Source organism: Phocoena phocoena, chromosome 8 (assembly GCF_963924675.1).
Source record: "Phocoena phocoena chromosome 8, mPhoPho1.1, whole genome shotgun sequence".
Taxonomy (NCBI): domain Eukaryota; kingdom Metazoa; phylum Chordata; class Mammalia; order Artiodactyla; family Phocoenidae; genus Phocoena; species Phocoena phocoena.
The window spans coordinates 72,955,855-72,980,095 of NC_089226.1; the positions used below are offsets into that span (position 1 = coordinate 72,955,855).

Consider the following 24,241-nt stretch of genomic DNA (forward strand, 5'->3'; position numbering starts at 1 on the left):
GCATATCTGCTTCATGATTATTTTTTGTTTTTAAAATAGCAGCAGTAAAGTCTAAATGGTTTTTAATTTCCATTTTTATCATTAGTTATGTAAAATTATTTACACATGGTAGTAATCTTACACATAAGATTTAAGGTAGATTGGGAGGTTATTAAGTTTATTACCTGCACTCAAGAAGGACCGTCCAGATAGTTCTAAGTTTGGAGCATCTATGTGAAAGACATTTAGAGAATCTCCAGTGTTTTAAAAATCTGTGTATTGTTAGGCAGTACTCTTTAAATCCAACCAAAATCCTTCGTGTCTTAGGAACATTGGTTTCTCCCTGAATTTTTCTCTTTTTTGCGTGACAGAATACAGTATAATTTTTGTCCTTTCTTTCCAGACAAGGGCATTTACCTATGGTCATATTATTACTGCAGTATGGTGCAGACCCCACTCTTATCGATGGAGAGGGATTCAGCAGCATCCACCTGGCAGTGTTATTTCAACATATGCCCATTATAGCATATCTCATCTCAAAAGGACAGGTATGTTTTGAAATGTTTCTTGTACTCCAGCTATTGTAAATCTGAAGGGATTCAGAGGATGATTACTAGCAGTCTGTCCTCATTTTTTTTTTCTGCCCTCATTTTTAAAGTAGAAGTTACAGATATCCAAATATTCAAATACTAGCCTCAGTAAGTCTAGCTATTGAATACTGCTTTTCCAGCTTCATTGGAGCAAAAAGGATAGGTCATTTAGCTCAGTAACATATAATAGATGTTTCTGAAACTTGTAAGCCTATAATAGTTTTCCTTATGATCCCAAGTAATTTGCAGGGTTTTTCAAAAACATGACTTCAAAGCCTGTATTTTTCTTCTAATTGAATGTGGAAATGGTAGTCAGATCACTAAATTAACCCATCATTTGCTTGCATTATTTAAGTCCAAGTGGAGACCAATTTGAATGTATGTTTCTTATTGTTCCCTAAAGTAAATCCATGAAAAATGGCTTGCCTTAAGTGGCATCCATTTATGGCACTGGTTAAATTATAGGTTGCTGGCGGAGGGAGTTTCAATGTCAGCTCTACTTGCCTGGGATATGCTTTCTGGTAGCAAGTAGTTTATATATCAGTAGGCTCGTCTGTAACAGGCGTGGAAACATGTTTGCACAAATGCTGTTGGGATGATTGTGTTCTCTTCAAATAAGCACTTTCTCTTCAACTCAAGTAGAATAATTATAACTTCCTGGGTCTCATTTTGGAAAGCTGTACGACGAGTCATCTTTTCTGCTTCTCTTTGGGCTTATTCCTCCAAGGCCCATAAGAATATTCAGTAATTGACTTTTTTTTTTGGCTTGGTTGAGGTATCATATACCTCAAATGTGGGTCCATTTTATTAAAAGAAGCATATCCTCTTGGAGGTATGATTTCCCTTTTATTCTATATTCTAGAAAATAAAAAAGAACTTTTCATATTTTACTTTTTGAAACATAAGTTCAAAATTGCAAGTTGCCTCAGAAGATCGAGAGTTCACTATTACTGGAAGTGTTTAAGTAGAGACTGGATGACTTTGTGTAAGAGGGGGTAGTATGAATTAATGTGTCGGTTAAAGTCTAAACTAAGTGACTTCTAAGGTCTCTACTGTCTCATATTTGATGGTGTTTATCAACATTTTTCTCTTTCCCTTAGCTCTCTTCCACTCACAGCATACGACATTTAAAAGCATATATTCAGATTTTCCCTTTAAAAAGTTTTGTAGGGATCAATGGATTTTAACCCTATGGATGTGAAGCAGAACATTCTTTTATTCAAATGATATTTGAATCCTTCTTATAGACACACTAGTGGTATTGAATGTATTAAAGAGATACTTCTACTAAGAGAGGAGACAGAATCTTGACTTTGTTTACAGTTAGGCTGATTGACTCTTCTTTTTGAACAGAGTGTGAATATGGCAGATGTAAATGGGCAGACACCTCTCATGTTATCAGCTCACAAAGTACTTGGGTAAGTGAGTTTAATTGAATTGCCTTATTCTGACTCTTGATCCAGCAATTTAAGTATCTTAGTCCTTGTGAGATGACACAACATTCTGAGGAAGAAAGTAAGATTTTCCATCTTGTGACTGTGATATAGACTTTTAATGTAGTTGTAGTTAGGAAAGCACCATTGAAGTAAGTTTTCTGTTTTCTGGTAGCTTTGGGGAAAAGTTTGAAAGCTACTAATAAGAAAAAATATTTCCTTACAGAACAGGTAGAGATTCCACAACATATACTTATTAACATGACGTACATTTCTTAGTTTACATTTTTCGAGAATGGCTACAGGTTTAAATGCTCTCATAATTTGAAATGTAGATGAGAAATAGACTTTCCAGAAAACAATAAATTTTGAGGTTCTCTGACATTGTTGACTGCTCTGAAAATATTAATTATAACTGATCTATGAAAATAGTATGTTTATATGTTCATATCAGTTATTTACATATTTAAGTTTTTGTGATTATTGATCACCATATTGTCCAACTTCTGTTATTCTTCTATTCAAATACATGCTACAGTTTGCCCTGTATCAGTTTTGTTTCCAACGTTGTACTTAATTTCTGCTTTTACTTAAGATGTCTCCCCTAGGAACTGAGTTAGTTCTGATGCCATTTCCTTTTAGCTCATGTAGAGGTGGGGCTGGGGTAGAATTTTGTCAGAAAGCATTTTGTCATTGCTGGTAACTGTAAAGTCAGGTATAATGTTTAAAAATCTTGATAGAATAAGTAAGGTAGAATATTGTTTTATTAAAGGAATCTCTTGAGTAGTCATAAAAGAAGGGAAGGTGTTGACGATAAAGTAAAAATATTTCATTGAATTCTGCTTTCAAGTCCATAACTTTCTATGATAAACAAATATTTTAGGACATTATTTATACCACTTTATGCAGTAATTGGTTGGAGGGAGAATGTGAAGTTAGCTTTGGTTTATCTCCTCAAATATAATGTTGTACATTTAATTTTTTAATTGGATAAATAACATAGCATTTAATGTTGGCCGAAGTTAAGTGTAAAAAAAATGTTAACCAATAGAACAGCAACATGAAAGGAAAAATTTGAAAAACAAAAGCTGTTATTCCACAGTATTGATGTTAAAATTACATTATATAGCAGACTATCACTTAATAGATGTCTCTTGGGGCAGGAACTCTCCAGTATTAGCACCTAGAATGGAACTCTGCACAGAGAAGTTCCTCAGTTTTCAGAATACTTACTGATTGGTTCATTGATATGTTAGCAAACAGTTTCATTGTTTACATTTACCCTTCAAATCATTCAGCTGTCTAATATCTCTTGGTGTTTTATTGTTTTGAGACAGGTCAGAACCAACCGGATTTCTCTTAAAGTTTAATCCCTCTCTCAATGTAGTTGATAAAATACACCAAAACACTCCACTTCACTGGGCAGTTGCCGCAGGAAATGTTAATGCCGTTGATAAACTCTTGGAAGCTGGTGCTAGCCTGGATATCCGAAATGTTAAGGTATGACCAGGTGTTTATCTCCCTTAATTTATTATATCTTGAGTTAGAAGACTGATAAATTAACATAAAGATAAGCTATACATATGTTTTCAGTTACCACGAGATAAGTATAAACAATAATAGTTGGCTACCCTTGGAATAAATACAGTGAATCTGTGATTCTGGTGAGTTTTTAAAAATGTTTAGCATCTATGGTATTGATATATCAAAAATATAATTGAACTTTTCTCTTTTTTTTTAGGGAGAAACCCCTCTTGATATGGCTGTGCAAAACAAAAATCGGCTCATTATGCATATGCTAAAAACAGAGGCCAAAATGCGAGCCAACAAAAATTTCAGACTTTGGAGGTGGCTGCAGAAATGCGAGGTACTTTCATTCAGGGCCTATTCTGTGGGCTGTAAGAACTGTTTTGTTCATTTGTTTTTGTTTTTTAAGGCATCAGGGGAAACCAGGGAGTTGGCCTAGTGCTGCATTATATCTGCTGATTATATCTTTCCCACACATCCCATAACCCACAGTTGGAAATTTGGTACTTTTATTGGCAATTTATTGTTGGTCCTTATCTAGATGGCTCTAAAGCTCCACGAATGGCCAGCAAAATCTAAATTGTAATAGAGAATATAATTAAAATTATTAAAATGGGGTATTGAATTGATTTCACTATTTAATGTTTTCATATATGATAGCATCGTCTTATTGAATAATAATTAGTAATTATACCTTCAGGATGATTCTAGATTAATAGGCATGGGATTTCTATGCAGAGGGTCATCATGAATACTACACCAATTTTGCATTTAGGTATGTGGAGGGAGAGAAAAAGAAGTAACGGTTACTCCTCAGTCTCCTTTGCCATCTCCTCTGCTCTCTCCCCCGCCTTTATTGGTAGAGTGCCCTGTTCTTTCTAGTCATTCTCTTGGTGATTTCATGAACTTCCATGGCTTTAAATGCCCTCTCTATGTTGACAATGCCCAAAGTTATCTCTAGTTCAGACCTTTCCATACTTGTATATCCAGCTGCCTTGATTTGTCCAATAGGCATCATCAACATAACATCCAAAACTGAGCTCCTGATCTCTCCTCCCCACTGTCCCTAACTGTTCCATCTACAGCTTTCCCCATCTCAGTAGGTGGTAACTCCCACTCTCCAGTTATCTTTGCCTTTTCTCTGTCAAATCACGTATCCAGTCCGTCAGGAAAACGTATTGGCTAGTTCTGCCCTCAGTATATATCCAGAATCTGACCCTTCTCACCATTTTACCATGGCATTTTGGTCCAGCCACCGTTATCTTTCATGTGGATTTCTGCAGCTGTCTGACATCTCCCTGCCTCTACTCACCTCTAGTCTCTTCTCAACAGAGCAGCCAGGTGAATCTTAAAATGTAAGTCAGATACTATCATTCATCTGCTCAGAATCCTATGATGTCTCCCACTTTCTCCAGAATAAAAGCCAAAGTCTGGCTTCCCTGGTGGCGCAGTGGTTGTGAGTCCGCCTGCCAATGCAGGGGACACGGGTTCGTGCCTCGGTCCGGGAAGATCCCACATGCCGCAGAGCAGCTGGGCCCGTGAGCCATGGCTGCTGAGCCTGTGCGTCTGAAGCCTGTACTCCGCAACGGGAGAGGCCAAAACAGTGAGAGGCCCGCATACCGCAAAAAAAAAAAAAAATGCTGAAGTCCTCACATTGGTTTCCATCCAGCTTTTTATATACTATAAAATTCAGTTAGTACATTTGTCTGTCTTCCCCTGCTAGAATTTAGGCCCCGTGAGAGAAAGACCTTAAATTCATCGATGCGCCCCTAAGTGCCTGGAACAGTGCCTAGCATATGGTACACACTGGAATATTTGTTGAATGAGGAAATAGTGTGGCTCATCTGTGAGTACTGTATCTGGGATTAAAATTTTGAGATCCACATTTAATTGTTATTTCTGTACTGAGATTATGTTGCTTGTAGATTCCAAGTTTACCTTTTTTAAAAAGAAATCTAGACTTGCACATTTTGTGTTATGCAAATTAGAATTGGAAGCATATTAAAGATTTCATATCATTTGAAATTATCCATCCTCATAACGTGGCTCAGGGAAGTAAAGATTGAAGAAGATAGGGCAGAATATATTTTCTCCCTTTGCTGTTGCATGAGCCCTGCTTACTTCCAAGGTCATGTATATTGCACTTAAGGGATTGCATTGTACAGATGTGGTGCCTGGCTTCAATGCAGATAGCCACACTGTTGGTTTGTAGACGCTTCATTCTTTTAACTTTTCAGAATAAACCCGAATTATTAGCATCCTGAGGATATGTGTTTAAGTCTTTGGCCTCCATGTGACATTTGACACTGAGAACTACTCCCTTCTTGAAGCTCTCTCCCCTGGCTTTACTGGAACCTTTCTTCTGGTTCTCATCCTGCCTTTCTGGTCATACTGATCACTCTACTTACTTACCTTTTGGGACTTACCTTTTTGACCCTTGAGTGTTTCCGATGGCCAAGATTCTGCCCCTTTCTACCTGCACACAGTCCTCAGGATGCTCTTCATTCCTGGTTTTCCCACCTGTATACTGATGAACACCAGATTTTCTCCTGTGTGGTAGGCCTGCTTTTCTGACTGACTCCTGGCTATCTCCTAGACGTCCATAGGCATCTACAATTCCATGTGCCCTAAACAAAATTCAGACTTGTTCCTTCTAACCTTCTTTATTAGGGGATGGCACCATCCGGTGCCCGGGTTGGAACTCTTATACTCTCTTCGTTGAATCTTGGGTGTGTTGATTTTTGTGTGGTCTTTTTGTCTTGCTTTATGCTTTCTGACACATAATACTGTTTGAAAGAAATTATTTTTTTAAATGTCAGCTATCATCAACACTTTTCTTAAAAGATCACCATTTCTTGGAGTGGAAGAAAGCAAAACAAAACATGTTTAAGCAATGTTTTATTAATGTAAGGCTTTTAAAAGATTGTTTAAGATTTGTAATTTCTCAAACTTCAGATTTATCAATCTGCAATTTGGAAGAAAAATTCTGTGTTCTGCTGTTGTATTAATTGTTACTGTATATTTAGGAAGTAGTTTTTCTGTTGAACTAATTATTATTAGATACTTAGGTGGTAAAATCCATAAAGTTCTAAAATTCTGAATCTCTTAATAGCTCTTCCTGCTGATGATGCTTTCTGTGATTACCATGTGGGCTGTTGGATACATATTGGACTTCAGTTCAGATTCTTGGCTTTTAAAAGGATTTCTTCTAATAGTATTGTTTTTTCTGACATCTTTGTTTCCAAGGTGTGTATATTAATCTTTGCAAGGCTGGTTATAGCATTTCCAATTTGAGTGCTTATTTCTATTGCTGGTTAGCTGGAGTTGCAGATTTTTATTGAACTATGCATGTTACTTATCACGTAGAAACATCCTCAGGGTGGGAGGGAAGAGCTTTGCTGGCATATGATTTGACTGAAAGCAAACTGGTCAATCCAGTAATTTAACTGCATTGACAATTGGTGGAAAATAAATATCCTAGCTCACTTTTTGAATTGTTAATCTCAGTGAATAATGGGGAGATTTTTGTAACTGTTTTGCATCTTGAAGCATTTTTGCCCATTTTTCAGAAATTTTGTTTTTTCCTATTCTAAATTCTAAATCTAGATTCTAAATCTAAACTAGTAAACTAGTTACTTTTGCTCTTAATGTTTTTTAGTTGAAACAACCTAATTAAATCACAGGAAGTTATAAAATAGTAACTATGGTATGGTTCTATTTTTAGGAAAATATTCATACATGATATATATAAAGATTGCCTGGGTTCAAGTCAAGCTTTACCACATAACAGTCTGACCTTGAGCCAGTTGGTTTACCTCTCTGTGCCTCGATTTCTTCATCTATAAAATGAGGATGAAAATTGTGACAATGCCTGCCTCATCGTTAATACAAATACAATGGTTAAACAGTGGCCGACACACAGTACTCAATAATCATGTCACACCCCAATCTCTTCTTCTCACCTCCCTTTCCCAGTAGAATGGCACCCAGTTCCTCACGTGAATAAGGGGTACCATCCTTGGATTACTGTCCTCCTCTGTTTTTCCTTTCTCCTCACTTCCCCCACTCAGCACATTACCAAGTCCTTCCTGCTCTGCCCCAGCTGGTCTACTCTCTGCCTCTCCTCAGCTGGCACCCTAGACCAAGCCTCCCACCTGGTCTCCCGATTCCATCTCTTACCCGCTGTAGTTCCTCCTCACTTGGCAATCAGGGTGGTCTTTTAAAAAGGCAAACCAGTTTCTGTCTTTTCTCCTTGTGTAAAGCCCTCAAGTGGCTTTTCCTTGTTCTCAGAATGACATCCAAACTCCTTGCCTGTGAGATGTTATGTAATTCATTCCCTCCCCTCTGACATCATCTCTTCCCTTCACTGCCCTCCGTCCTTCTTTCTGTTTCTAAAACACGTCAAGCTCATTCCCACCTTTGGCCTTGGCTCTTGCTTGTGTCTCTGTCTGAAGGGTTCTGATACCATATTGTTGCATAGCGGGAGACGTCAGTCAGGCCTCAGTGCCAGCGTCCCCTCCTCAGCGAGGCCATGCCTGACTGACTGTACTGCATCACCCCATTGTATTTTCTTCATGGCACTTAATCACTGTTTCCTGGAATGTAAGGCTCATACAAGCAGGACACTTGTCTCTCCTGCTGAACATTTTCAGTCACTGAAAGGAAAATGTAACGATGATGATCCATAAAAGAGAATCTGGAAGGAAGTGCTGTGTTGCTCTCTTCAGGGTGTGATTATGAGTATTTCTGTGTCCTTCTTTTGATTACCAGCGTTTTGTAGAATAAGCATGAGTTGCTTTTGTTATAACAAAAAACAAAGCATTAGAGGAATTTTACCTCTTAATCACTCAAGAGCAGGACAGTAGGCTGGAAATGAATTTAAATGTTAAATAAAAGTTCAAATTTCTGAAAAATAGCAAAATGCCTAAAATTGTCTGCTATTCAGAAAACTTATAAGTTAGAGATATTCATTTATTTTCCACTAATTGGGTTGACTTGGTCTTCAGATAAATTTTAAGCCAAATTACAATCATCACTTTTTCTTTTTTCCAGAGAGAAAGCAAAGGCTGGCTATATCTACTCACCTAGGATAGGGGCATTTGAGATTTTGTTTGTTTTAATAGAAACTCACATTACAAAAAATTTATATGGAAACTTTTGTTTGCGGGTTGAGGGCTTCATACGCTAGGCTTAGCATATGTACACTATTCAAATAGGAGACAAATTCATATGGCAACTGCTTTTATTTCTCCCACTCTATAGAGTCCCAGTTTCACGGAGGTAAGCAGCTGTAAACTTCCACTATTATTAGGCTCCACGGGAGGTTGCTTATTGATCCAGGCTGCTATGAGATACCTGTTAGAAGTAGACAGGTCGTAGTAGCAGGCTGTTACAAACTAGGTGGTTCACTGCACCACTTAATTAGGTCAAACATCTGCAAAATCTCAGACAAGCCATGCCATGGAGGTTACACGGGCTCTATTTGGCCTATTCTGGCAGCATACTGGGGACCTGAGGTTTGGGATCTTTAGTTGTTGTCAAATATTGTTTTATCATAATTGTGTTTATGATCTTGATAGCTTTTTAAAGACTCTTTAATATCTATCATCAACCTTTTTTTTTCTGATATAAATTTTAAAGTAGATCCAGGTAAACTCTATTCATGCACTGATTTACTATATCGAGTATTTATTGTAAAAGGCACATCTTTTCATTTGAAACAACAATATTAAATGTTTGAGTAAGTTATATGTGGACTTCCAAGTTGCTTTTGACCCCAGCGAGATGGTTGGTGTTTGATGACTAGTTTCACCGTTAGCCTTTATGTGTCTTCTTACATCGAGGGTCTGCTTTGCAAGCTGTTTGTAGGATGAAAGTGCTCAAGGTTGTGTGCATCCGTATGTTTCAAAAATACACTGCTAGCCTCTAGAAGAAAGCTTGTTAAATGCGAAGGTGAATCTCCAAGGATTTATATTTTTGCATTTTGGAGTATTTGAAAATATGATATGCCAGAAAAGAAAGAAATACAAATATATGTTGCAATAGAAGTAAAAAAGATTTGAAAGTATAAAGTTATTGGGAATGGAATAATGTATAAGTTAATCGTGGGAACTAGAACATTCACTTTATGAGGTGCCGGTGCTTCAGTTTTCTCACATGTAAAATGGGGTGATGATGGTGTGTAACTCTGTTACCACATGGAAAGTGGTGCATAGCACTCAGTGAAAGCTGTTGTTGTTATGTGAGGGCATCATTATTATTACTATTATTACTTAAGAGCTAAAATTAATATGATTTGAGCTTATTTTCACTAATACTTTATCTTTTTTTTCTTGTAGGTTCTTGGTCGGGTATAAGAGCCTTATGTACTTACCAACAGTCTTTCTGCTGAGTTCCATTTTTTGGATATTTGTGACTTGGTTCATCTTATTTGTTCCTGATATCCTTCCAGGTTACATTTAAATGCATATCTCATTTTTCTTTTAAAAATTACTAATGCCATTGTTAGAAATTTAGCTACTAGAAGAGATCCAGGGAAAGTAAGTCAAATTTATATTCATTTAATGGTCCTGGTTGAAGATGTTTAATGTTGGAAATCTACTGAATTCTGGAAATGATCTCAGAGTACACTATGGAAACAGCAGGTGTCTAGTATTGATTACTCATAGGAAGGAAACAATATAATGAATTACTGTTTTATTTAGATCCATAAAAATTTGTTGTATTGCCTTGAGATTCTCTTCAAGGTCTGATGGTTCTTTTAACTTGGTCAGCAGTTATAGGTGATGAATAAATCTTCTGGGTACCAGGGTCTCCTGCACAGGAAGAATACTGGAGGAAATACTTCCTCCTCAGCAATGGTCAGTGCAGTGTTATTATCCAAGGCAGTGATTTTCAGTACACAGTATAAATAAATTTGCATTGCCACCCAAAACATATGTGAAAAAATGTTTCAGAAAACAATAATCCGAATATGTGCTTTACTCTGATATTTTGTTGTTTTATCCTATTCTATTTCCTTTTTAACAAATGCTGGTCATAGCCCATTTATTTCTTTCATGACCTACTAATGGATGGCAGCCCGTAGCTTAAAAAAAAACTCATCTAAGGGATAGGTTTATCACTTGAGGAGCAGGGCCCAGGCCAAGTCTAGTCACCTAGAAGTGGGGATAAGGGTTACTTCTTACTTTATAGTTACTTATAGCTCCCATTGGGAAGGAGGCATTTTCTCCAATTTTTGATGTTCCCACCTCTTTCCAGGCTCCTTTTTCCCCTTCGAAGGACCCTAGGAAGACGTTAAAGTCTTGCTTTCCTTACAGGGTAAGAGAAGAAGGGGTATGGTAGATAGACATGTACCTTTAAGCGTATTCCTTTAGCTCTATGTTATTTCTCTTTCTAGTAATGACACACTTGAAAAGAAAGAATACTGTTTATGAGAGAGACGCATACACTCAGTTCAAGAATATTTTTTCATAGGAATAAATGTAAAGTGAGAGAGGCATATGAGTTCTCAGAGTGCATCTCCCTTCACTGTATAGCATGTTTTTACTTTAAGGATGCTTTTTATTTCTGAGCATTATCTCTAATATTTTTCAGATTCCTTTAATCTAAATGAATGGCACAGCATACTATGGAGGGCATTTGACTTTTTTCAAAAGATTTTATTACATCTAACCTTTGTCTCATAATTATTGATTTGAGGGCAGCTTTTTAAGCACTAGCCTTATTACCACCACTTAATAAAGGCTTGGATGATATCATAATGTGATACAAAAATACTTTATCACTTGTAGGAGTCCCAAGGCTGGTAAATCCTATGGTAGTTGACATGGTACTGAAAGGGCTGGCTGATACTTTTATATACCAACTCACATGCAGTGGAGTAAGCACAGTTTAAAAATTGTGTTTCTTGATGAATTTTTAAAATGTGAGAAACTCACACTATTTCAAATTTTGCACCTAAAATGTGGTAGTTTTTACATTGAATTATTTCAAATTTGCAGCATTAGTATTAACAAACATGTTACTCCACTGTAGTTTGAAAACCTCAATTACAGAGGTATTTAGTTAGTATTCAGCTTAGTATTCAGTTGAGTTTACTGCTGTTCAATATTTGTGAAGACGTCATTATATCAGAAGAACTGTTTTGATTTCCGTAGCTGGACAGAATCTTAAGAAGTTGGAGTTGACAGGAAGGTATTTTACTCACACGTACAGCATGAAGCCGTTTGTGCTAAGCACCCATGTGATGCCACTGCTGGTGAGGGCAGGTCGGTCAGTAGGGGGCGCCATCAGATCAGTGTTTTTCAGGCTGAATGCTAAATGCTGTTTGAACTGCCTTGGGTGTGCACTGAGGTGCTGCCCTGGAAAGACCCAGCCCGAGAGTGTAGACTAGCCGTGTTGCCAAGTGTGGATTGCATGGGGCTTCCACTCCCACAGCCACCTTGCCCATCATGAGAAGAGAGTCTAGGAAACTGTGGAAAGAGTATGGTCTTTGGAATCAGACAGAATGAATTGGAGTTGAGGCTTGTTTTTCTTACTAGTTATGTACCATTGGGCAAATAATTTCACTGAGTCTCAGTTTTTCTATAAATTGGAGATAGCAGTACCAAGTTCGTGGGGCAGCTGCAAGGACTACTGTGCTAGGATGTCTGTAAGGTGCTGAACATAGTCCCCATTCTGTAAAGAATACCTGTTATTTTATTATTATTACTAATTGCTCTTATGAATAAAATCTGTGTGGAAGGCTACATGTTGGGATTAATTTTAAGAGCAGCTCTAGGTTAGCTCCTCAGATGAACAGTTTCTTCTGGTGCCTTTTATATGTTCATCAAATAATGTGTTTATCTTTTATGAGGCAGGTTTGAGAGGAGAGAAGACCTAACTGATGAGTTTGGAAGTAAGATGAGGATTCAGGAAAGAGATGGCGAACCACTGAATGTTACATTTGTGATTCTGTCTCTAGCTGAGTTAAGTTTAAGAAGGATAAATATGTGAAGCCCCTAATACCGGGTTTCAGAGGATCAATGTGTACAAGTAAGCATTGTTCTGGGAATGACATAGGTTCCGGTCAAGTGAAAAAGAACCAGGAGCTTTGACTAAAAACCTAGCATGGGTAGTGATGCAGCTTTCGAGGAAGCCAGTATATAAGGACGATGTGAGTTTCCAAGGAAAAGACATCAGCAATCTCACTGTCTTCTGCCCTGGTCAGGACACAGCTGAGATGTGTTCTTCTAAAAGAGAGCAGGAACAAAGCAGGAACATACCCGGGAGAGCATGTTGTAGGAGGAATGCTGTTGCTGCTTATCCTGGAGGTGTGAGCTCTGCCTTCCCATTTCACGTGTTTGGAAGTCTGTCATTTGGAAGCCAGCGCACTGAATAGAATGAGCACTCAATAATTATTGAACAAATGGGGAAGCAGCTTCTATAGGGTCTATCTATAGGACACCTATAGTGTAGATCTACAGTGTAGAAATAAAGGAGCTAAAGAACGAAAACCAGTTAGTCCAAGTTATAAAAAGGCAGATTTTAGAACCACGTTGAGAAACTTTTTAACTGCAAAAGGGTCACAAGCTAACTGGTGAGGCTGCGATGTCTACAAACAACTATGACCTAAGGGCTAAGTGCTGTAGAGCAAGCATTCTTAGGTTCAGGGAAGGGAGAGAATCCTTTCCCATAGGGAATCAGGAAAGACCTAAAGGGGGAAGGAGGATTTTAAGTTAGGTCTTGAAGGCAGTTAGGACTCGGACGTCCCAAAAATGTGGTTTTAGAAGTAGATGGGGTGAAGTAGGGGGCACTTGAGGGCAATGAACCACACAAAGCAAGGACATGGAAGCAAGGAACGTTTGGCTTTTATGTGAGGGAATGTAGTGCAATTCAGGTTACTTGGAAGGAGAAAAATCCATTGATTCTCCTGGTATTGGTTTTGAAAGTTATTCAGAATAAGAGCCCAAAATTTGGTCCAGTCAATACACATGAGATTATCATGTGATTAAACTGAATGTGTTTTTGAGACTGTATCATGTGTGTTGATCAGGATTTTATGGGAATTAAATTTCAGTTTCACACAACTTTTTTGGATCCTATCTTTCTTAAAGCCAGGCCCATCTGCAGATAAGCAGATAAACTAAACCAACAGGATTCGTCCCTGCCTACCTGAACCAGCTGTGGCTGTGTTGTTTTTTGTGGGCCACAGCAGTGCTTCTCAGACTGTAATGTGCGTGTGCATCCTCGAGGGGTCTTGTTAAAATCCAGAGTCTGCTTCTGCAGGTCTGGGGTGAGGTCTGGAATTCTGCCCTTGTAGCAAGCTTCCAGGTAAAGCCATTCCTGTGGGACCCATGGACCACACTTTGAATAGCAAGCGTTCAGCATTTTATTTTATGGCCACCTTTTCCACTCTGAAGTTTAGCACAAGAACATCTTGGCAACACCTTGGAAGGCAGATACAGTTCCTATGTCAATATAGTGATTTTAATTGGGCAAGGAGAACTGGTTTACTACTGGCAGTATCGGTTTATTACTGCACATTCATTTGTCTTTCCCTGGGGCAGAGTTTTACTTTTTTATACAAAGAATTTGTACCATTTCAAAAACACTTCAAAGTGGGTAATGTTTATCCTTGAAACACTTTATCTTAACTTATCCATAATATCTGCCTTTCCAAATAGTATCTGATTTGTAATCTCTTTGCAAGGAGAGCAATTTGTTTCTGAATTAACTCAGCCTAATACAGTTACAAGGATTAAGTTATGAAAACTTTCCAGTAGGAAATCTTTGCTAGCATTAATTTAATATATAGGGAAATAGTTTTAGTTGGCCTCTCTGAATTCAGTGGTTTGTTTCTTTGACTAATTTTGTTAAAATGATCAGAAAATACTGTTTTAGATGTGCACAGGAGAGCCACAGTTATACCGTTTAGATATTAATTTATTTGGATCTGGAAGGTTTTTCAATTTTTAGGAGGTTCTTCATATATTATAACTATTCCTATCAATATTTTATGAGTTTCAACTAATGAGAAGAGATTAATTATTAGCCAACTATGAGCAAATTCCTACAGGATTAGAGCATAGAATGGGGCCAGGTTTGAGGGTAGGGATATGTGTACGTAAGGGAAGGTGAGGCTAGAATGCAGAGAGAAGAGACTCTTAGGCACCAGTGATGAACTTTTCTTTCATCATAATTAGGCTGTTCTTACTGGAAGTCTGATATGTTCCTTAACTTTGCTTTAACATTTAGCAGGCACCATTTTCTATTTCGTTTTCATTCTCAGCCTAGTAGCCTTCCTCTACTTTTTCTACAAGACTTGGGCAACTGATCCAGGCTTCACTAAGGCTTCCGAAGAAGAAAGGAAGATGGTGAGCTTTCTCTGTAATGTTACTGATTTTTTTATAGGAGGGTATGGAAACTATAGAGGGTCACGACCATGTTGGTTTTTGTCGTGCCTTCGTCTCTAGTGCCTGGGACCTAATAGATGCCCTGTAAATGTGGGATGATTAAAATCAACAAACAGATTTCTCCACTGTCATTTATTTATATGAAAGTTTAAGAACTATTTTTATTTTTTAGTACGGTAATATCCCACTGGGACTTTTTCAGGTATAATTTCTGTCAGTAGATGTGAGCGCCTACTTCTTTATAGTAATACTTAGATAATGATCATACAGTTTAAATTCCCCCATTAAGTACATAGAGGGTATCTAGGCAGGGGTCAAGGAGAGTCCTTCTCCTTACTGGCTGAGAAGAGGCCCCTTCTCTTCCTCAGACATGAAATTGTCAGATGACATGATGTGTCTTCCATTGCTCGTGAATGTTTAGAAGTTGGGGAGACTGTTGTCTTCTATGTTACCTAAAGCCAGTGTTCCTGAAAGACTGCCTTTGGTGCTTTTAACCATCAGTTCTGATGTGTAGGTGGTTTTTGTTCCTTTTTTATGAGTGTATAATGTATGTTATTTATTTTTCTCTAGCATATTATAACTGAAAAATCATTGCCATTCATGGAGAAAAGGGGGGTGTAATTTTTGTGCATTCTAATTTATTGGCTATGGTTGAAAATGCAGCCTTGAAAAGTCACATATTTCAAGCACAGAATGATATGGTGGCAAGTCTTCTAAGTTGCTTTTCTAGCTACCTCAGTTTGAAGAGAGAGCTGTGAGAATGGTATGTAACCGTGCAGCATCCATTCCCCAATAAAACGCAAACGTAAGGTCAAACTTGATGTCTTTCAGAATATCATCACCCTTGCAGAGACCGGCTGTCTGGATTTCAGAACATTTTGTACATCATGTCTTGTGAGTGAGTCTTTTCTTTATAATTTTTTCCCCATCGTAAAAGCAAATTCTTGGTTATATTGCTCATGTAAGCATTTTTCAAACCTTCATGCTATATTTATACACCTTTCTTTTCACCAGGTGTAAAATTTGTTTTTTTTAAATTTTGCATTACTGTCAGAACAGTCTTCTGCCTTGAACATGTGGGAGAATGATGTTTGTAATCTCTTGAAGTTGCCTGTGGTTATATCTCTTTGTGTGTTTTCTTTGCTTTTTCCTGCCATGAAGCATATGTTAGAACTAACTTGGAGTCAGAGGCTTATGATGACCCTAGAAACCACTTAGTGAAACCTTTGATTTAGCAACTGAAGATTCATAGCCTAAAGGGAGGAAGTAACTTTCCCTAAATTATTGGCAGAACCAGAAGTGTAACTCGGTTCCCTTTTTCTTAGTCCAGGGCTCATTCTGCTGTGTGGTGCTGCCTCTTTTCCCCTTAGTCAGTGTCAGTAAGCTCTGGAATTCAAATCCCTTTTAGTGATGGCCTAATTAGACATGTGGAAGTAAATAGTAATAAGGCATTCCAGAGCCTCTAAGTGAGTTGATGATCGGTTTAGGATTATTTGTACCAATGTCGTTATAATTTAGGAATAAGATTTTGCTTTTGATTTGTTACCACTTTGAGATTCTGATTTTTGCTTAGATCTCTCTTAATTGTCCACTTAGATAAGGAAGCCATTAAGGTCACTCCACTGCCATGTGTGCGACTCCTGTGTGGCTCGGTATGATCAACATTGCCTGTGGACTGGACGGTGCATCGGTGAGAGGGTCAAGTTTCCATTTACCATTTTGAAGTTCAGCTCTCTTTAGTTATGTGTGTGACTCAGAAAAAGTGGAAAGCATGTAAGGGGTCCATTCTTGCTTGTCAGAGAATCAGCTTTGTGGTCTAACACCTTTGGAACACTGACTCTTGATGTTAATAATAATAATTAATATCATTTGTATAATATTTTAACATGTATAAAGTACCTTCATATATAGTATCCTTTTTGAACATCAGAGGTTGGTATTATTACCTCCATTTTAGAGTTGAAAAAATATTAAAGGTCAAATTATTTGCTTGAGATCACTTCAGTAGTGCCAGCCTTCCACTCTAGATACCATGTCTTTTCCATATTTTGTGTCTTGTCCCTTTTATTCACCTTCTCTACTTGCCTCTAAGGCTCAGGTAGGTGCTAGAACAAGAGATGGCAGGGGTCTGGGATTGCCTTCCACCCAGGCAGTGTTCTGATCTGAAGCCCTGGGTTTCCTCCGAGCCGTCGCAGTAAAAGCTAGCGCTTTTTTATGAGGAACTTCAGAGGGACTATGGTCATGGGTCTTCAGGGGAGGCTAAGCATGTATAATCTTGATGAACAGAAGGCTGCCTCAGCTCAGGCAGCTTTCCTCGGTGCATTTTGATGTTCTCCACTGTTCCTAGAGAACAGGTGAAGAGAGAATTCCTGGGCTTCCAGGCTTCGTGTACCCCATCCCACCATAGAGATGAGATGATTGGCATTATAGCAGGCACCTTTGAATGGCAGTGGGAAAACAATAGTATGAGCCCACATATTTTTATCACATTGTGTTTACGTAGTGTTTTCGTATATATCATCCTGTTTGGTTGCCACAGGCCTGTGAAGTAGACAGAAGAGATGTTTTCCCCATATTAAAAGTGAGAACACTGAATCAGAGAAGTTAAATGATGTACCTGTAGTCACACAGCTTGTCATTTGTAAATCTGGGTCTCCTGATTCCAGTGGGTGTTGCTCCTTCTGCTGGGCTTTGCTACCTCAGGAGGAGGTGGGGATGTGATGGTGGCTAAGGAGCTTTTGTGTCATCAGCATCAAAATGCTGCCATCTCCAGCATCAAGGGGGCAGCACGTGCAACAGTGGGGCTTGGTTGCCTGGCCCCCTCACCCCTTCTTTGCTTCTGTAGGCCTTTCTCAGGCCGCAGGTTGCCCCTCTTTTGCTGTGTCAGTCTCCTGCAATATATCTTTTGCCCCTCAGATTTGTTTTCTCTGTTCCCCTGATTAAGTCAGTACTTGATGTCCAGAAGTTGTACTTATATAAACTTATTACACGGAAGGAAGGAAGAGACAGGGTATGACTTGCCCCAAATCCTGCCTCCTCCCTTCCCTCCAATGCTGTATAGGCCATCCTAGAGCTGTATTTGTTCTATCCAAAAAAGAAATGTCTTCTTTTAGGTAGGTAATGAATAAATATTAGTTTAGTGAACATGGACAATTGAACATGACATATCAGAGCTGTTTGGTTTGGGTTTAATGGTATTTAAAAGCAAAACAACTGCTTATTTCTTTTTTACTTTGGTGAAGGCCTTTGACAGGGAAGTGGTTCAATAAGGTCTTGATCTGGAAAATCATTGGAAGAAAGTATTAAACATGTTTTTCTTTTTGATGTAGGTTTTGGCAACCATCATTATTACATATTCTTCTTATTTTTCCTTTCCATCGTGTGTGACTGGATTATATATGAATCTTTCATCTGTAAGTATAAATTTTTCTTATAGCAAACTTATGCACCCGCACTCACATATACTTTTTCTTGTAAACTGTTGTATCTCACATTCCGGCTGGATGACTATAAACCATACCCTAATAAAAATGAAACAAATGTCTCTAAGACTCTCTCAACATTGGGAAGCTGCAGGAAGTGCTAGAAGAGGTTAGTTGTCAGTAGTTTGGAAGAGATTCTACTCTAAAGTGACCTTGATAAATTTGAGAAGTGGTCAGAAATAGAGATTCATTTAAGGTAAGTGCAGATTTATCTCCCAGTGAAATGAGTAAAAATCAGGTAGGTGTTCAAGTACAAAGCAAGGGAAGTGATACGTAAATAAACTAGGAAAAAAAAAAGGTTGGTGCTAGAGAGGTTGTAGGAGGGAGGTGGAGGTGGTCATAGTAATTAAGGAACAAAACTGAAAGCTCATGCCATTTGACAGATGTCAAGTCACAACTTAGAACTGATGGGAAAACAGTAACAATGATCGAAAGGTCGGAAATAATAACTTGGAAGAAAACATTAACTCACTTATTCTGCATCCCTGAGAAAGGCAAATAACTTTTCAACAGCAGTGCAGAAGGGCATTGAGGGGGTCTCATGTAGGGAGTGACGTTGAGCTGTTCCAAGGTGAGCGACTAAGAGCAGGGTTTAAATTGAAGCAGGGAGGATTTTGGTTAGCTCTTAAGAATTGCATGACTATGCTTTTCAGACCTTGGAATAGGTTACCTAACCAGAAACACTGTGCTTGTAGTTTATTTTGACTTTATTTGTTTAACTGTTTATTATTCATTTATTCTGAAGGTTTTAGGAGAATTTGGATCTAGAGGCAGAGGCTTCGCTGCTGATCTGTTTCCATCCACCCTCCTGTTGTATTCATGCTTAAGTCTTAGATTTTGCCAGTAGAATACTAGTTTGTTGCTTGAGCTAAAATGTGAAATGATTCAGGAAGACGTGGAAAGTTTTTTCCTACAATTTTTCTTTTCCCCTTAGCATCCCAAGTCCCACCACACCTTACACTCCCCATCCCACTCACCCACTGGCTTTCTCTAATTTAAATTTTGTTTAGTTTTTGAAAGACAGTTCCTCCTGTGCTGTCCCCAGCCTCCCAGATCTCTTCTCCAGAAACATCCAGTATTACAAGTTTTGTTTTGTTTAGGGTTTCATGTTTAGAGATTGTTAATTAAAATCTACGAAATGATCTATTTTTAGCCCTGCCGTAGGCATGGAGGGGGTCTCAGTTACCTTGTCAGCCCTTCTCCGTACCAGACACCTTTGGTGTCTCTGATCACTAGGGAATGCTTTTGTAGCTCAGTGTAACTGCCACCATCTCAAATGGACCTAAGTCAGAAGGTTGTGATCCCTGATCTCAGTTCTTGTCAAAGGCCATCGGAAGTCCTAAGCATTGAAATTTTAAAACCTCTTAGATTACGTCCTGTGCTGTAAGAAATAAAAGATTTTTTTGACAGTACTGCTTTCTGTCGAAAGAGCTGCCTTTGTAAGGCCTGAGAATAAAGCATATTCCTGGAAAACCTTTTTAAGCTGGCCCATGGACCAACTTGTCCCTTGGACTTGATCCTCGGGGAGAGGAGCCAGATTTTACACCACTCTTGTCTCTCCCCATTCTCTCTCTTCACTAAAAATAGTCATCTTTGTGTGGTGGCTATGTCCAGCATACAACTGTATTGATAAGGACAGAAGTAATTTTCCATCACATTCATTCTTTCCAAGTTGCTTCCTTATTACATGCGTTTGGTTCTTCCCTCCTCTTTGTCTTTATTCTCTGGCTCTGAACCAATTTTTGTATCACGTTTTTTTGTTTCTTAGGAACAGTCCCACCTTACATTTACTAACAGCTGTATAGACTAACTGAACGTGTTTTGTTACTTTTATCCCATTTATATTTCTTTACACTGAATGCACGCATCCTGTCATTTACCGTTATTTCACAGACAGCAGAAACGAACTTGTGCTCCATTTTTCTAATGAGGCCCCATTGTCATCCCACCTTCTTTGTTTATCATTAACGCTCCTGGTGCCAGAATGCTGCTGTGCACCCTCATCCTCCTCGTGGGATCCGGTTCCAGCTACTCTGACTCTGTGCAGCCTCCATGCATTTCCCCTTTTGTGAGGTCTGTTTTCAGGGTGGACAGTGAGTCACTCAAAGTGTCAGCATCCTGCAAGTTACAGGGAGAAAGATTTTAGATCATTGTTAGAAAGAACATTGTAACTGTCAGAGTTGTTTGAAGATGAAAATGATTGACCTGGAGCAATATGCGTTCCCTGTCATTAGCCAGTGACCACCTGATAAGAATGTATTGTTAGTACATATTAGAGTGTTATATTGCATAACATAATGTATGTGGCCATTTGCAGCCATATCTTTGATAAATCTGAAATCAGTCCTATGAAAATTTCCATTCAAAGTCATGCTGTGTTATCAAAAAAATTCCCAGAAGGGAGCAGTAGAAATCCATAAGCTGAAAGAAAGTAGATACTCTTTCCCACTCAGCAGCTGTTTCCTCTGCCTGCTGTTGGAAATTGTATTCTTTTTTTTGTTATATCACGGACATGGAATGCATCTTTCTTTGCAGTCCTAATGAGAAGCTCTAAAGAAAGTGTAATTTACCTTAAGTTTTTTACCTTGATTGTTACTCTATGATGATTGCCCTTAGAATTCTTCTGGCGTACATTCATGAAAGGTGGTTGGAAATCAAATGAGACTCAAAAAGAAAAAATGGACAGACCGTTGATAGTTAAGTCATGGACTCATTTTCTTCCTGTCCCAGGAGCTCTTAAGTGCTGCTTTGGGAAAATGTCTGAAACTACTTATCAGATTGTCAGAGGCATTTATGAAACCTCAAGGTGCAAATCTACACAATTCTTATTTCCTTGTCCCTTATGAATGCGCATGATGCCTGTTTAAAGTCATTGGTTTTACATAACCTTGAGGATCTGTTCCCTTGTTTCTGCTGCTTCCTACCTGTGTTCTTACTGCTGCTCTTGGCTGTGGTTAGGGGGTCAATATCATGAAGACCATAGTGAAGGCCTCACTTTTGATTGGCATGTAAATAGATGTTCCTGGGGAAAAACTGAGCTGCGACCATATGAATCTTATTCTCTGTTCTTTTCCTAGGGGTGTCTGACTCATGAGTTCTCTCACCTGGCATTTCTACCCCTGCAGGATTAATTATGGTCCCAGTGCAGAAGTACACCCAGTAACTGCTTGCTGTAGGCTGTGGTGCAGTGGTATCTAGGTGCTTATAGGATTTCTTGTGCCCACAGGAATGGCCTGTTGATCTGAACCCTTAGTAAGAGTTTATATTCTGTTCTGTAATAGACCCTTATCTTGCTGTAACATGGATAAGATAGAGAATTTTCTAGGACAAATATTTATTAAATATATAATCATTCCCAGTTATCAAGTCCTTGAACAATTAACTTCTGGCCAGTGTATTTTATACTGAATATGCTAATTTTAGTGATGATTTTATAGACCTTTTTTGCTTTTATTCCCTCATTGCCAACTACCCATGCAGTATTATCTAGCCTTAACAGTGAGGTATCTTTTTTTTTTTAACCTTTGTTGAGCTGACATTTATTTGGAAGATAAAATCTTGAAGTTGAGTTCTGGTCTGTGCCATCATGTCTTACTTTCTCTTCTCCCTAAACAGAACTGCAGTGATTTTTATCTTCTTGAGGAATGATCACTAGTTTGTTGCCTTTTTAAATAATGGGTTCCTTTTTTGTGAATTCACAGATTGGTCAAATCATTGTGTCACAACATTCAAAGCAGATGGACTGTGGACCTACCTCAATCAGATTGTGGCCTGTTCCCCTTGGGTCGTATATATCTTCACGTTAGCAACTTTCCATTTCTCATGGTCAACGTTCTTATTACTAACTCAGCTCTTTCAGGTATTTATCTTCTTATAATGCCTTTGAGTAAAATTTCCAATACCCCATAGTGAGATAGAAAGACTAGAATTTCAAATCAGAAGACTTAGATTTGAGTTCCACTTCTGTCACTTACTCTGTGGGTCTGGGCATGTCATTTGACTCCCGAATTTCAGTTTCCTTGTCTGTAAAATGGGGATAATAATGCCTGTCTACTCTCGCAGGATGGTTTAAAGGTTAGAGTAATAAGGTGTTAGTGTAGCCCTAGGATTTATCTAATCTGACCTCTTTTACAGATAGAGGTACAGAGAGGTGAATTGAATTGCTCAAGGTCACCCAGTGAGTGGCAAAATCAGAACTGGAAACTTAGGTCTTATGACAGTTCATTTCAAGGGGTTTTTCCATCATATAATTAAATTATATGGCATATGAAAGCATGGTATAAACTGTAAAGCATTGTGCAAATGTGAGATGATTATGTTCCCTCACTTTTCCCAGGCCTGTTTGTTATCCTTATTATGCAGTACTTAAGTGGATGGAAGTGGGGAAGAAATGAAAGATGCATCACTAACCAACAGACATGGCAATTACACTTGCAGAGTAGGTCGTGACCGTTAGAGAGCTCATGCTCCGGGGCAGTAGCCACCACCTTCAGCTTTCTGTGAAGCTCCTGTCCCCTCCCTGCTGCCTGCCTTCCCTTACGAGCATAACCTCATTCTCATTGTTGCTACGGCCTGCCCCCGTGGAATGGACAGCCGTGATCATCTGAGCCGGTTATTGCCAGAGCTCAGATCATTAGAGCATTACTCAGCAAAAGCAAGATGTATTCCATTTTTATGGGGGAGTAACCAATTCTGCAATAATAAAAAATAAAGTAAGAAAAAGGGGGGAAAAGGCTAAGGAAAGGAATTAACCTAATAATACTGGCTGAACTGAGGTTTCTGAATAATACCCATCCTAGTCTCCTGTCTGACATCTACAGACTCAGGCAGTAAGAATGGATATTAGCATCAATGATTATTGATATTATAATCATTTGTAATACCTAATATTTATATATGCTTTACGTATTCCAAAGCACTTTCCCGTCAATGGCCTCACAGACATTTGAGCTGGAGTCTGTGCCAAAGTCGTGTTTCCATTTTATGGATGAGAAAACTAAACCTAAGAGATGTTGAGTGCCTTACTTATGGCCATAGGGCTCAGTCAGAGGTGGAGTTAGAAGCAGAACCTAAGATTTGGGACATCAGTTCTAATTCTCTTTCTTCTTTCCTGGACTCTTAGAATAAGTACATTTGAGGCTATAATATCTTTACTTTTTAAATGAAAGTTTGTTTATACTCTCTGAGGTAGGAAAGTGGACTCAAAATTTTGGATAGTTTTCAAAAACAGGAATTCAGAGTAAAGTTGTTTTCTTAATAAACAAGACAATCCAGTTATTTAAAGCCTTTCGTTTCCTGAGTGCTCAGGTGAGTCATGGTTTTGACCGTAGGGAGTCAAACTGAGCACATAGACGGCTGGCAAGGACCATGGGATTTATTCTCACACTGACTGAGGTGTCCGCCCCAGTTCTGCCACTTTCTAAGCTGTGTGGCCTTGGACCAGTTACTTCATCTCTGTCAGCCTGTGCACTGGATCATTTTAACTATCGCAAATCCTTAGAGAATCCGATGAGGACGCTGTGATAATCTCTGTCTTACAGATAAGGAACTTGATGTTTGAATTATTTTGAGGATTAGGTGAGATAGCTTAGTGAATAATACTGGTTTTAATGATTTGAGAGTTTTTAAAGTTACCTTAATTCTTACACTTCCCCAAATTTATGGATTTAAATGTTCTTCACTTCAGATTAACTTTTTTATTTGGCCCTTTTCAAAGAGACACTAAGAAGCGTATAGAGGTTGAGATAATTGCATTAATACTGACCTTATGTTGTTTGATTCACCTGGAAGTTGAATGCTGAATGTGTTGAGAATCTAAACATGGCCGTAAGCCA

At 38.5% G+C, this 24,241-nt stretch overlaps 1 protein-coding gene across 1 annotated transcript in view; it reads left to right on the top strand.

The window, feature by feature from the left end:
* The window catches only part of ZDHHC13 (zinc finger DHHC-type palmitoyltransferase 13), a 47,998-nt gene that overhangs the window by 20,436 nt on the left and 3,321 nt on the right, over window positions 1-24,241 (top strand). The window contains exons 5-15 of the mRNA XM_065881625.1: window positions 383-527; window positions 1,923-1,987; window positions 3,340-3,502; window positions 3,744-3,869; window positions 6,642-6,775; window positions 9,868-9,968; window positions 14,762-14,886; window positions 15,757-15,819; window positions 16,522-16,615; window positions 18,255-18,338; window positions 22,109-22,266. Of these exons, the coding sequence (XP_065737697.1) occupies window positions 383-527; window positions 1,923-1,987; window positions 3,340-3,502; window positions 3,744-3,869; window positions 6,642-6,775; window positions 9,868-9,968; window positions 14,762-14,886; window positions 15,757-15,819; window positions 16,522-16,615; window positions 18,255-18,338; window positions 22,109-22,266 (1,258 nt within the window). The remainder of the gene's footprint in view (window positions 1-382; window positions 528-1,922; window positions 1,988-3,339; window positions 3,503-3,743; window positions 3,870-6,641; window positions 6,776-9,867; window positions 9,969-14,761; window positions 14,887-15,756; window positions 15,820-16,521; window positions 16,616-18,254; window positions 18,339-22,108; window positions 22,267-24,241) is intronic.